The 12,459-nt window shown below is 40.0% G+C and overlaps 1 protein-coding gene across 2 annotated transcripts in view; it reads left to right on the forward strand.

Annotated features, from left to right (window-relative positions):
- SNCA (synuclein alpha) overlaps positions 1-12,194 on the forward strand; it is a 62,038-nt gene extending 49,844 nt beyond the window's left edge. For both annotated transcript variants that reach the window (XM_030947518.1, XM_030947519.1), the window contains 2 exons: positions 10,518-10,607; positions 11,568-12,194. In XM_030947518.1, the coding sequence (XP_030803378.1) occupies positions 10,518-10,607; positions 11,568-11,600 (123 nt within the window). In that variant the 3' untranslated portion in view covers positions 11,601-12,194. The remainder of the gene's footprint in view (positions 1-10,517; positions 10,608-11,567) is intronic.
- The last annotated feature ends 265 nt before the right edge of the window (positions 12,195-12,459 follow it).

A 12,459-nucleotide genomic window follows, 5' to 3' on the forward strand; every position in this document is an offset into this window, starting at 1 on the left:
GACATTTGTCCGTAAACTCACCAGCTGAGTGCCCAACTGGTACTGCTGAAGTGGTTAGAAACACTTGGGCATTGAGCTGTGGCAGTCTTTCAAGTCAGTTGTGTTCAGATCTGCATGGGTGATTCTCAAGATCTGGCTCTGATTCTTATCCATATGTTCATCGGGCAGCACATGTAGAGAAACAATCTTTATGGCTGGTAGCAGATAGGTCTTTGTGTTGTTTTCAAACTACAGCGAATCATATGATAAGTACACATCTTCTTCTGAAGCACGGACTCATCCTGCCAGTCTTTTTGTTTCATCCTCAGTTCTGAAAATACAGAAGAGCAGCATTTAGGTTCTCATTATGATGGAGGAAATGTTGTATTGCTTCAGGCAGTGTATTGTTGTTCAGAAACTGTAAATGTGGCTTGTAGAAGAAAGAGCTGTACCAACTGTAATCAATTTGTTACATGTGTTCTCTCACTCCTCCTGTGTTTTAACTGAGCATTCTTGTCTCAGAATAAGCTTTGTTCGTAATAAATCTCATTGATGTGACACACATGAAATTATTCTTCTTCAGCTTCATCTGAACTTCCATAAATCCCATGTAGCTGACTGTTAATGCCATGAAATTGAAGAAAAGTGGTTTGGTTTTTCCTATTTATCCCCAAAGTAGTGTAATGAGTGCAATTACTAAGCAGTACTTAACTCAAAACTTCCTGGCAGAATTGTGCTTCTACCTGCTATTCTGGATGTTGTGAACAGAAGAAACTCTTTTATCTCAACTACTGTTTTTGTGTGCTACCTCTAGCAAAAATTATGCATACCTCTTTGTGTGTATGCATAATTTTTTCCTCTGGTAAAAAATTCTCACAGGGTGAGAGCTGGAGTATGATTAGAATTCTTTCTTTCAAATCAGGAGAGTTGATGTGAAAAGTGATATATCCCTTTTGTTCCTAGTGGCTCTGGGACTGACTGCTTCCTGTGAATTCTAGCCGTTTGTGGTGATAACTTCACAGTGACTTAAATACATTCCAGGGGCAGCCCTGCTTAGCTGGTGAAGTTTGAGGAGCTACTGTGATTAATAATAAGAAAGGACCAGAGGCAAACTGTCATTTTAACAATTCTAATAACTAACACTTAATGCTTTGATCCTTTAAAAGCAGCTCTGCATTTTAATGTCAAATAGTTTAACAGAGTTTATTAATAGAAGGCTCCTTCTGGTAATAACAGCGCAGCAACAGTTCTCCTTTGAAGTTTCATCTGTGGCTGAGATCATCATCAGTTCACACTGGTTCAGGTAGTTTTTGGACTTTTGGCACCACTGGGGCTTGCCCTCCTTTTCCTTCTCAGCAGCATGGTGAGCAGCATCTCTGCTCCACTTGACTCTGTTCCAAACAGCAAGTGGTCACAGTCCAGCACTAGCAAGATATAACTTGTCTGCAGCTCTCATAAATGAGCACCACAGGTACAGGGTAGCAGATGCTCCACAGGTTTTTCCAGAAAAAGCTGGGTTAGCCCAGAGGAGACTGAAATGAATCAGGGTAATGATTTTTCCAGTATCAAATCTTTGTTACTTTAAGGCTTTTAAGTGGCTTTTCCCAGATATCTGTTGGGAACAACCTGCCTAAAACAGAGGTGCAATTTGGGTGATTCCTCAAAGGCCATCCAAACTTACAGGCTTTATGGCTTCTTATATGTGAAGTAGTAGTGAAGATTTTTCTGGTGTCCATCCCTTTTGGGAGAGCAGCAGGTGTCTGAAAAGGGAATCATAAACGCAGGCTGCCCTCAGACTTACAGGTATAAGTATGGAAATGGCTCGGTGAAGAGGAAAGCTACACCAGGCTTATACTGACAGAGAGCAGAATTTTTCCTGGGAAACTGTTGCTTTGAAGTCCGCTCTCATGTAGTGTAGAGGATGGCAGACTTCTGTCTGCTGCTTTCTTGCATCTAAACCAGAAGAGAAAAGCAAAAATAACAATAGCAGTGCAGGGGAGGAGGGAAAGACAGCACAAATACTCAAGTATTGTATATGCATGCTACACCATTCTGAGTAGACTTTATGAAGGAATTCTTTCCACTTAGTTAAAAGGAGTTATTTCTTCTATGGGAGAAGAATAAGTTGAAGAGGTGTTAGTGATGTTTGTGTTTTTTGCCATTCAACTGTGATGTAACCTTTCCCAATTGAAGTGAAAGCTCAGAATAGTTGTGTACTTGCTTCTAGATGAAGAGTGTTGCTTCAAGAGTATAACTTTTAAAATGCCGGCTGTCTCTTGAGTCTTTTGTAGTGTTTGATCTGCTGCTGAGTAGATCACAATGGCAAGAAATACTCCTGAAACCTTTGTAGTTCAAATAATTGTTGCAAGTGGGTTTTTTTTCAAAGCAAGTGCTGGTTTACTCTGTACAAGAAATATATTTCAAAATTCCCTAGCTGGGTTAAGTGCTATAATAGGTTGGAATTGAAGGAATGCTTTAGAGAGGTGCTCACTGATAATAACTGAAGGGTGACCATTCATAACATGTCCTGTCAATCAGTTCCAGCCTTTGAAGGTGATATCCTGCCACTGGATCACCTGTGAGCCCACAGCTCAGTGTGCTGGAGAGAACAAGCAAATGAGTCAGTGCTGATTGCAGTAGCTTGTCTGCTCATAATCTAGGAAAAAGCAGAAGGGAGCAAAACCTGCCCTCTTCTCAGTACCTGAAGAGAGAATCTTCCCCTTTCTTTAAGAGCTTCCTTGGGAGTGAGTGTGAGTGAGCTTTGTGCCTACAGCCACAGGAGACAGATAGGGTGCAGAGCTGGGAGACGTGCTCTCTCTGGGGCCATGTGAGTGGGAACTCATGCTGTTCTTAATGCCAGAGGGTGGCTGGGCCTGCAGTTCTGTGTAAAGGACTTTTTCTAAGAGTAGGAGACATAGCTATGGTTTAGAGGTTGCTTCTTTTACATGATACAGCATTGAATCAACTGTTTGTGTAACTGGAGAATTCTTCAAGAGGAAATTAATTTTTTCTCCTTTAATTTTTTTTTCTTAGAGAATCTATACTCATGGAATCTATACAGTAGCTTCTGGAGTTTATCTGTACTAAAGATGTACTTAACATTGAAATGTGATCATGATATTACAACTGTTTTAAATAAAGTATGGTAAAAATAACATTGCAGTTTTGGCTGAGACACTATCTAAAATTATCTTTACTGACCTAGTAGAGCCAAGTCTGACCAATATTGCTCATTTCTATGCTGACTTCCCAGCTGACTACCATTTTTCTAGTTAATGTGATCTGTTCAAGGTCATGTATTATGTTCTACTTTTATTTAATGAAGATAATGTTTAGATATCATCCTTGGAGGTCATTGTTGGTAATGGGTTCACACAGAATGGAGAACCCTCCATTACAGAAAGAGACAGATGGGTGTAGCTAACCCCATGGATGTTCTGACATAGCGTCTGACAGCTTGCTTAATTTTCCTCTCTGTTCTAGGATGTGATCATTCCTGCTGTTCTGCTTTGGCATCTCCCAACATCCCCAGCCAAGTGCATTGCGTAGACTGAATTCTGTGTTCAGAAGAAGGCCCCCTAGGGCTGGATAGGCCTTTTTAATGCATGAGAGAATGGCTGCCTTTTTTTTTTTTTCACTAAGGGGACATTTTTTGGCTTATGTTACTCTTTGACTTTGTAATTCTTTTTTGTGCACTGTTTGCCCATCATCTTTGATTTGGTGAGTGCCTAAGTGACACTTGTATGCACATTTTCCTGTTAAGGTGCATGTTATTTATTTCAGTCACTTACTCAGTTTTGTCAAGGTGTCTTTATGTAGTAAAAACAATTAAAACAAACTTGAGGTGTTTATTGTTCCTTCTTACTGCATGAGATTGAGCAAACAGTTCAGTGCAGTCCTTGGCCCTTCTTCCAAATCCTTACTGGAATTAGTGGTATTATTTGACTGAAGAGTTCTGTGGAACTGCAGTCCAAAATTTCAGTTTTAAAATGTAAATTAAAAAGTTAATAGCGGATATTTGTTGCATATAGTGACAGATATTGTTTGAGCAGATCTATTATTCTAAATTATTGTTATTACCTTGTTCAGGAGAATGGGAGGAGAGGCAGATCTGGGCCACATCTCTGACGTGATGTCTAGTTAGCATCACTCCCACTATACTGCAATTAGAAATAACTTCAGTCTTTCCAAATTATGTGTTCTAGCTTTTTCTTTCCCTACCCATGGAGTTTTCAATGTCACCATGGATTTGGGAAGCACAAGAGGATGAAGCTGAAAGGGCTGTGTGTCCTGGCTGCATTCACATGTATTGCTGATGTCACATGGACTCAGGCCTTAGGCAGCCTCTTACTTTGTCACCTGGAATTGATGCACGTCTGTTGCTGTAGAACTCATATCAACTTCTGGTTTGGCCTGTGCAATGAGCAGGTTCTCCATGTAATCCTCATTTCAGTAATCAGAGTTTCAGATTACTATACAAGTAATACTGGGGAATTTTAAAGGAAGTAAAGGAAAAAAAAATACACAGTCTATGTTGTACTGAAATTTATTTTTCAAGGCATTTGCAACAGTTTGTAGATTGTTGCAAACAAAAATTATTTCTAGCTATTTGTAGACACCAAGGTGGACCTGTGGTTGCAGGTTTCCACAGACACTGTATTCCTTTTTCTGTAAGCCTCAGTTGTTTTCCTTTTCACTTTTGTCATTGCCAACTGAAAGGCATAAAAATGCAAATGAGAATGCAGCCTGTAGAACTTGCAGGCACTATTTTAGCCTTCATTGGATTTGTGCTAATGCTGATATTTATTTGTTTAATTAAATGTCTCTTCTTCATTTCAACTCTCCATTTGAGGAGAAGGAGGGAGACAGTCTCATTTTATTGGTATTCTAAATGAATTGTGCACTGGAACAGCTAATTTCTTTCCCACATAATGCTTTCTCATAATTTCCTTCACTTAGGTGTTCAGCTTAGGGATAATTAAAACAGTTTGGTCTGTTTCTAGATAGTGCACAGATACATCTCTGTACCTCTGGAGTGAAACAACTGGACTGATGATGATGCTTTGTTATTTACAGCTGAGCCTTGGAGGCAATGACTATTGCAATGAGTGAGCAGGAGCTTTGAAGCATCCTAACCTGACCTGGCAACTCAGTTGTAACTGTATAACTCAGTCAGTTCCATGAATATAACGTCTTAGGACTAGGAAAGTAAATGAATTGAGGCCATTTTAGCATAGCTTTGTTTTGCCTCTTGTTGGATTCTTTGCCTCTTGTTGCATTCTTTGGTCAAGGGTCTTTCTCCCATCCAGATAAGTTGGGCTTTATAGTCAAAAGATCTGTAAAAAATTAGTTACCAAATGGGGAAGGCAGTTATTTTTTTCTTCAGTACAGTATCCAGGTGGACTATATTTTGGAGGAAAAGGAATGCAAATTATTTTCTTTTCAAAAGGGAATTCTAAGCCCATAAGCACCGCAAATTGTTACTCAACTTGCAGCAGGAGGTAAATTTTCACAGGAACAATAACACCTGCACTGAGGGTATAAGAAAGGAATCCCAAAATTTTACTTGAAGCTCTGCCATATAATGACTGACAGTTCCTGACAAAAGCTCTCACAAGGTAGATAATACAAAAATGAAATGGCTTAGTCAGGCTGCAGGGAATGGAGTTAGCAGCTGTAAGGGCTTGAGGCAGCCCTGCCAGGTTACAGGTTTGGGATGCAGTAACAGGCACGGGACCAACAGCTTTAGGGATAAACAATTTTATCCCTAAATAAATAAAGACAGATTACTAGTGGCATTATCCAGACTGTAACAACGACAAATTCAATAATTCACTAATGCTGGGCTTCAATTAACATCTGGGCCCACAAAGATGTACGTGCCCATGGCTGGCAGGCAGGCATTACTCTATTAGTATGTGATAATTTTTCAAGGTAATGATGCTTTTAGATGTGTATTTTCTGATTTTAATCTCCCACAGGTACCAACTGGAGTGTGTGTACAACAAATTGAGCTATGCTAAAATTGCTTTGCATGGAACGTTTTGTTGGGGTCTCAAAGGACTTTCCAGAAGATTATCTTGTAAACCAGCTTTTCCCCTATTCTAGTTCATTGCTTTTTCAATAAGGCCTTTTGTCTTGGTTCATAGGTTTTTTGATTCACAGTTTTAATTTGATTAATTTACACAGATTTAATTTAATCAAATTTAATTGGTTCACAGTTTTACATTATAAAACACTCAATAACAGACGGGCAAGTGATGTAGTGACCAGTGCTCATTGAGTTTTAATAATCTATTTTGCTGGAATTAGCTATGACTTCTCAGGTTACATTAATCTTTTAGCTGTTTGAGGCAAGCCTCACCGTATTTATTGTTGTCAGTAGGGTTTTCAACTAGAGAAAAGGTCCTCCCACAATATCTGCATGGGAAATTCCATAGAGGTCCCAAGAACAGACAGAAAATCAGCAACCACAAAGCAACATGAATGTGAGTTTGGGGGGGAGGGAGTTTATCCATGAGCATCAACACCTGGTAGGGGTGGAGGTAAAGGAGATTGAACCGCATTCTTCAGTGGTGAAATGGCAGGAAGCAGTGGGCACTAAATGCAAAGCAGTAAACTCCACTTCAATGTAGAAAAAAGGTTTTTCACTGTGTATTTAGTTGAACACTGGAAAAGGTTATCCAGTGAGGTTGTGGATTCTCTGTCTGTGGGGATGGTTAAAACCTGATCAGGAGTGGCCCTGAGCAACCTGCTCAAGGTGGGCAATTTCTGGAGGTCTCTTCTGGCCTCTGTGGTTCCTGGCTTGCAGAGTGATTGCCTCTTGCCAGTATAAATGTTCTAAGAGCAGACAGTTTGGTAGCCTGGTTTATTTATCTCAGGATGTGGAATCACTCCAGAAGGAATTAGTCTCCAGTAATCATGAGAATTATGCATGACTGTAAGATTTCATCAGTGTTCATAATGGAGAGAAGAAACATATTACTAACCAGGGAGATGGCCAAGTATAATGTTTAGATCAGCCACTAAATTACAATTATAACTCTTCCTTTTGAAGTTGCTCTTGTCTCTGACTTGGGATAAATTACCTTTTTTCTGATGGCAATAACTTGGCATTACAACATCAGCAGGTCACCAAGAGGACAGAATGCACACTCCTGAAGGTGACCCTTTCACTACGTGGTGCTGACATAGGAGCACTACCAGGAGTCGACCACTTGGTCTGTTTTTCATGGGTAGGGGATCTGAAGCAGTCTCTTCCCTTCCACCAAGTGTTACGACATAGGAAAGAGAGTGAAGGGAAAGAATGGGGTGCAATTTTCACCAAAAACACTGAAATAAGAAAAACCTATTTGGTGACATTTACATCACAGAAGGAATAGTTCGGAAATTTTGTCAAATATTCTGTATTTTAACAGGCTCAGGTCTTCAGGATGAGTTTTTAATTAGTTTGATTACTATTTTGTTGCAAAAGTGGGTCATTTCACTCTGTTGTGCGCAGAACTTGGCAACATTCATTCCCACAGTAAAAGAGGCAGAATCAATGTTTTGGAGCCATCACAGCAGTTCTGCTTCATGCTCTTTTATGCCACTTATATTCATACCTGTTCTTTGAGTCAGAGCTGATGCCCAGGGTGATGCAAAAGTGTCACTTCACCATGATGGGACACCATCTCCTCTTTGTTTATTAAAGGACATATGTTGCTTGATGAAAGGAGAGAACCTCATGGAAGGGAGGGGATGCACCGTGTGATGTAGCCACATATTCCTGGGAAAAGTGTGCTTGGGCTTGCCAGGTGGCCTGGCAGCACATGGGCTTTGTGCAGCTCTCACACGCCTTTAGCAAGGCAGGCAGAAGTGCTGATAGCACCAAGTGGCACCCCTGTTAATGCCTGAGAATGGCAGTGTGGTGTGCTCTGCTTGGGATAGCACAAAAGCTTTTTGCCTGTAACGTGGGGTCAGAGGGCATGAGACTCTCTGGAATCAAAATATAACCAGAGTGACCATGCTTCAAACTGATATATGGGTGGGTATTCATTTCTCCTTAAGGGAATCCTTAGGGAACAAGCAGAAGTACTCACCTCACCATTCTTCTAACACCTTGTTGACTGGGTGAGTTGTAATTTCCCCTTTTAAAAGTGTTTTTCCAGCAAGAGTTCATGCTCCCCAGTCAAAAACTGACTTCATCTCTGAGAAGCTTTAGTTGAGCTTTTCAGATGATCTAATATAAAAAAATCTTTCCCTCTGGAAATGCCTTTCAGTGTGGTTGAGAGAGGTAGCAGCTTCTAGAGAAAAATGTGTCTTTCATACTAAGACAAGAATTGGTCTTTTGGATAGTTTTCCTCTTCCATAACTGAATTAAGATACGGAATTACTGATCATGACAACATGAAATTTGTTTTGTTTTAAAGGAGGTAAAATATGATTTAAGGTGTACCTTAGGTGGTTACTGGATGTGGTGGTTTGCTTTTGTGATACCCTTACTTTGGGGAGCTGTACATCAGAAGCAGAGCATGCCACCATTTAAAGTGAGGTGGTCACTTTTGTTATGCATTTTATGTAACAGATGACCTTGAGTAATGTCATCCTCACCTGAACTGCAGTGACATCAACATGAGAGGTGGTGTTCGTGCTGCTGCTTGCAGCTGGGCAAAGGCAATAAACCTTTCCTGGGCAGGGAGGTCCCTTGGAGTTTTGTTATGGCTTATGATTTACTTCCTCTGAAAGCTGGGGTTGATGTTGTGTTTTTCTAGTGCTGCTGATTGTTTTATTTCAAGCTGTAGAGAAACCTATGTCCTGAACTTGCTGAAGGGACTTGGAAAGATGATAAATTCAGTCTTTTAGGCCTTGTGTCTCAGTAATCCTGATGGACAGTCCAGATCCATTGCAGAGGTTCCTAACAAAAAAACAGCATACAGACTTGGAAGCTCATATTTGAAATTCAGCTGGGAAGTGTTTTTCCTTGTCGTTAATAATGGTCCTGGCAGTTTCACTTGCCATCTGTTTTCCTGCTACAGATAACATGAAGCTGTGTGCATGTTTTCTTGTGCACCCTCAAGCCTGATTTTGGGCACAGTTTTACTTGATGAGCCGATTGTTAACTGAAGCTGTTCCTTAATGACTGGGGGAAGCAGAAATTAAATTTTATTTTGGATTAAGCAGGAGAGCATGCAGCAGGCGTTTTACATCTTTAGAGCTGGTCTGTTAGGGCAAGGGCACAGTAACCTCTGTAAAATTTGCATTGCACACTTTATTTGGCTATTTCAGTCAAAGCTAGTGGGGATTGATGCTACTTTTCATACAAGCAAACAGGCAAAAATGCTATTGAAAAATGTGTTTAGAAGCTAATGTAAGTAAATACTGAAGTAATCTGGGGAACTCGAGGGTTTTAATAAGATGAGGCAAAAATGTAATTGGGCCTAGTTTTTCTCATAATTTCAAGCCTGAAAAATTACCTTTCATGTTGAACACCCCAAATTTTTGGCAGCTCTGGAAAACCGAACTGGTGCCTATTAAATGCCTAAATAAAGGTACTTGCAAGTACTTCATTGGAGTCCTTTGGCTTTTTGGAATTTGTCCATGTTGTCTATGCCTTTTTGGAATTTGTCCATGTTGTCTATGCCATAGAGCAGCTCAGGGTGTTGACTCAGAGCAGGCACATGCGTGGAGGGAGCTTGGCAGAACAGTTAGACTCCAACACAGACTGTGCTGCTTACCTCCAAAGGAAAAAGCATAGAGGAGTAATAGAGCCAGATATCTCTTCATACTGTACCTTTTAAAGTGTGAAACAAGAGATGGAGAGAAGAATCTATATTATGGATTTAAATTCTGTACATTGTAAACTTGGATGATGAGGATGAAAAATGTGTACCTACATATGCATCAGAAAGGTGACAGATCCAAGGAAGAACAGGTATCTGGCAGATAAGTCACAGTCTGTGTTTGGGGTGGTGCAGAAAGTGAGGAACAGAGTGTTATGACTAAGGTCACCTGGTTAAACCCCAGAGGGAGCCAATATGTGGCAAATGGGGGAGCGCAGTAAATACTGTGGGAAGGTAAAGAGGGTTTAGTGCCACCTTTTTTGTATTTTATATTCTATTTTGTGTTAAGCTTTCAGAGGTGAATTTCAGGTTTAGCTTCTCTTATCCTCATTTTGTCTGTATCCTAAATTTAATTTAGCACCACTATCTTACTTGTAGATTTTGAAGAATTATCTCATTAGTCTGGTTTATGATTTACTTAATTTTGTATTTCTGTCTACTCTTACCAGCCTGCAGGTGGGGTTTTTTTAAATTAATTCCTTCCTGAGTGTCTGTAATTGGTTTTAGTGTGTTTCTGTCTAGGTCGACACCTGTTATAAGTCAGCATGGTCACAATAGATCCATTGAGACACTCTGCCTGTTTTCATATCAGTTTTCTTACAGTTCAGGATGAATGCCAGCAGCTTCTGCTCTGGCAGAGCTCATGCTTCTTCTTCACTTTGGTGGGAGTGATGAGGGGAGCAGTCACTCACTTTTCCTTCCCTATTTTAAATGTAGAATGAAGAAGGCTTCCTGCAGGAGGGAATGGTGAACAATACAGGTGCTCCTGTGGATCCTGAGAATGAGGCTTACGAAATGCCTCCAGAGGTAAATCTGTTGTGGTGTTTGCTGGGAATGCATGTAAGAGAAAGCCACAGGAGGAGGGTGCATGCTCAAGTCACATGAGCCTGGTCCAGGCTGGTTCTGGGAGCTGCAAGGGCACAGCAGAAACTTGGTCTCTTTGGCCAAGATCTGCCGGAGGTATAGTGCTGCGAGTCAGAAAATTATTTGTTCTTTTGATAGTAAGAAAGTTAAATAGGAATTTATTTTCTGTGTTTTAAAACACTTGTGCCTGGGTTTTGAGGAATCTTTTTTTTTGTATGTTAATAGGGAATGCAAGACAAACTTCATAGATGGTTTGAATAGCTTGGCCACTCACCAATGCATCGTGCTTTGTGAAGCATGATCCTAAGTTAATGCAGTTATGGGAGTAAATTATTTTGTTGGTTTTATGAACAAGCTCTCTGCAATGTCTGGCATGATGCACTGTTAGTTGGACTAGTAGTTTTATGGTGGCACAGATAATAAGACTGAAAATGAGAGGTATAAAAAATTTAGGCCATGATCCAATAAAAGACTTAAAAGCTTGAGGGTAACATCTTGAATATCACTGAAATTATGGATGCTGCTCATGTGGCCATAGTTAAACATGTCTCTAAATGATTTACTGACTCATATGAGGATCAGCAGCACCTTGTGTGTTGTTCAGCCCAAAAGCACTATTCCTTCCTCTGCAAGTGAATTGTCATGGGTGGCCTCAGGAGTTCCTGGCAGCATCAGCTGAATGATGTGTTAATCACTGTAAAAGTCTAATTCTCCTCTAAGTACCATGACTTGTAAGGTACAGAATCTGGGAAATCTGACAAAATCCAAATACATTTCATGTCCTGGTCACAAGAGAATCCATACTATTTGGGCATTGAATCCACCAGGAGTAGAATAAATAGAAAAAATAGGATGTCTTTATCTAAAATACCAGTAGTGTTGATTTCTGCTTTCCCTCAATAGGAAGAGTATCAAGACTATGAGCCTGAAGCATGAGAGTCCTTTCCTTCCTTTCTATCACCTGAAGTCTACTAACTCCTGAAGACGTCCCATCCTGTACAAGTGCTGAGTTCCAATGTGCCCGGTCGTTCAATTTTTTTACAGTTTTTACGGTGTATTTTGAAGTCTTCCATCAGCAATGATTGGAGTATCTGTGACTGCATCCACCTTGTTTCAGCATTTCCCTCCTGCTGAAATGAAAGCCGGTTGGCAGGGTCATTGTTGTGCTGTGGATATTGTGGCTTCAAGTTTAAAAGTTAAAAAAGAAAATATTAAGTAAAAACACCTAAGTGTCTACTGCTTATTTCTAATTCTGTACATGTTTTGTTGATAGGCTGTCAGTAATTTGATATTGTTTATGATACAGTTTTTATTTGTTTCCTATGACTATTCTTTCTGTGCAGAGATGACTTATTGTGAGAGCTTTATATATGTGTATGTATTATACATATAAAAAAGTAATTGAGCATGAACTATGCACCTATAAATATTAGCTGTTGAAATTTTATTGTTTTGTGATGTGTTTTATTAACTTGTGTCTGTAAATAATGGTGTTCAACTGAAGCAAATAAAATGTAACCCATTAAAAATGAATTTCTAAATTAGTGATGATTTCTAACACCACCTTTTCCTTCCAAAAGCCCCTGTTGAAGCATTCAAGCTGTGTTGCTTCTTTTGAAGGAACTGGAGGAGCAAAAACAGAAAATGTAAGCCCAGTCTGTACAAAAACCATGAAGAATGAGAAAATCAGGGCTGATACTTACTGCAGCTGGGTGCAGCTTTGCTGACAGATAGATTTGTTTGTAGGCTAATAAACTTGCTGTTGTAAGGGCAACCTGAAAGTGAGTAAAGCCAT

This window comes from Camarhynchus parvulus, chromosome 4 (assembly GCF_901933205.1).
Source record: "Camarhynchus parvulus chromosome 4, STF_HiC, whole genome shotgun sequence".
Taxonomy (NCBI): Eukaryota; Metazoa; Chordata; class Aves; order Passeriformes; family Thraupidae; genus Camarhynchus; species Camarhynchus parvulus.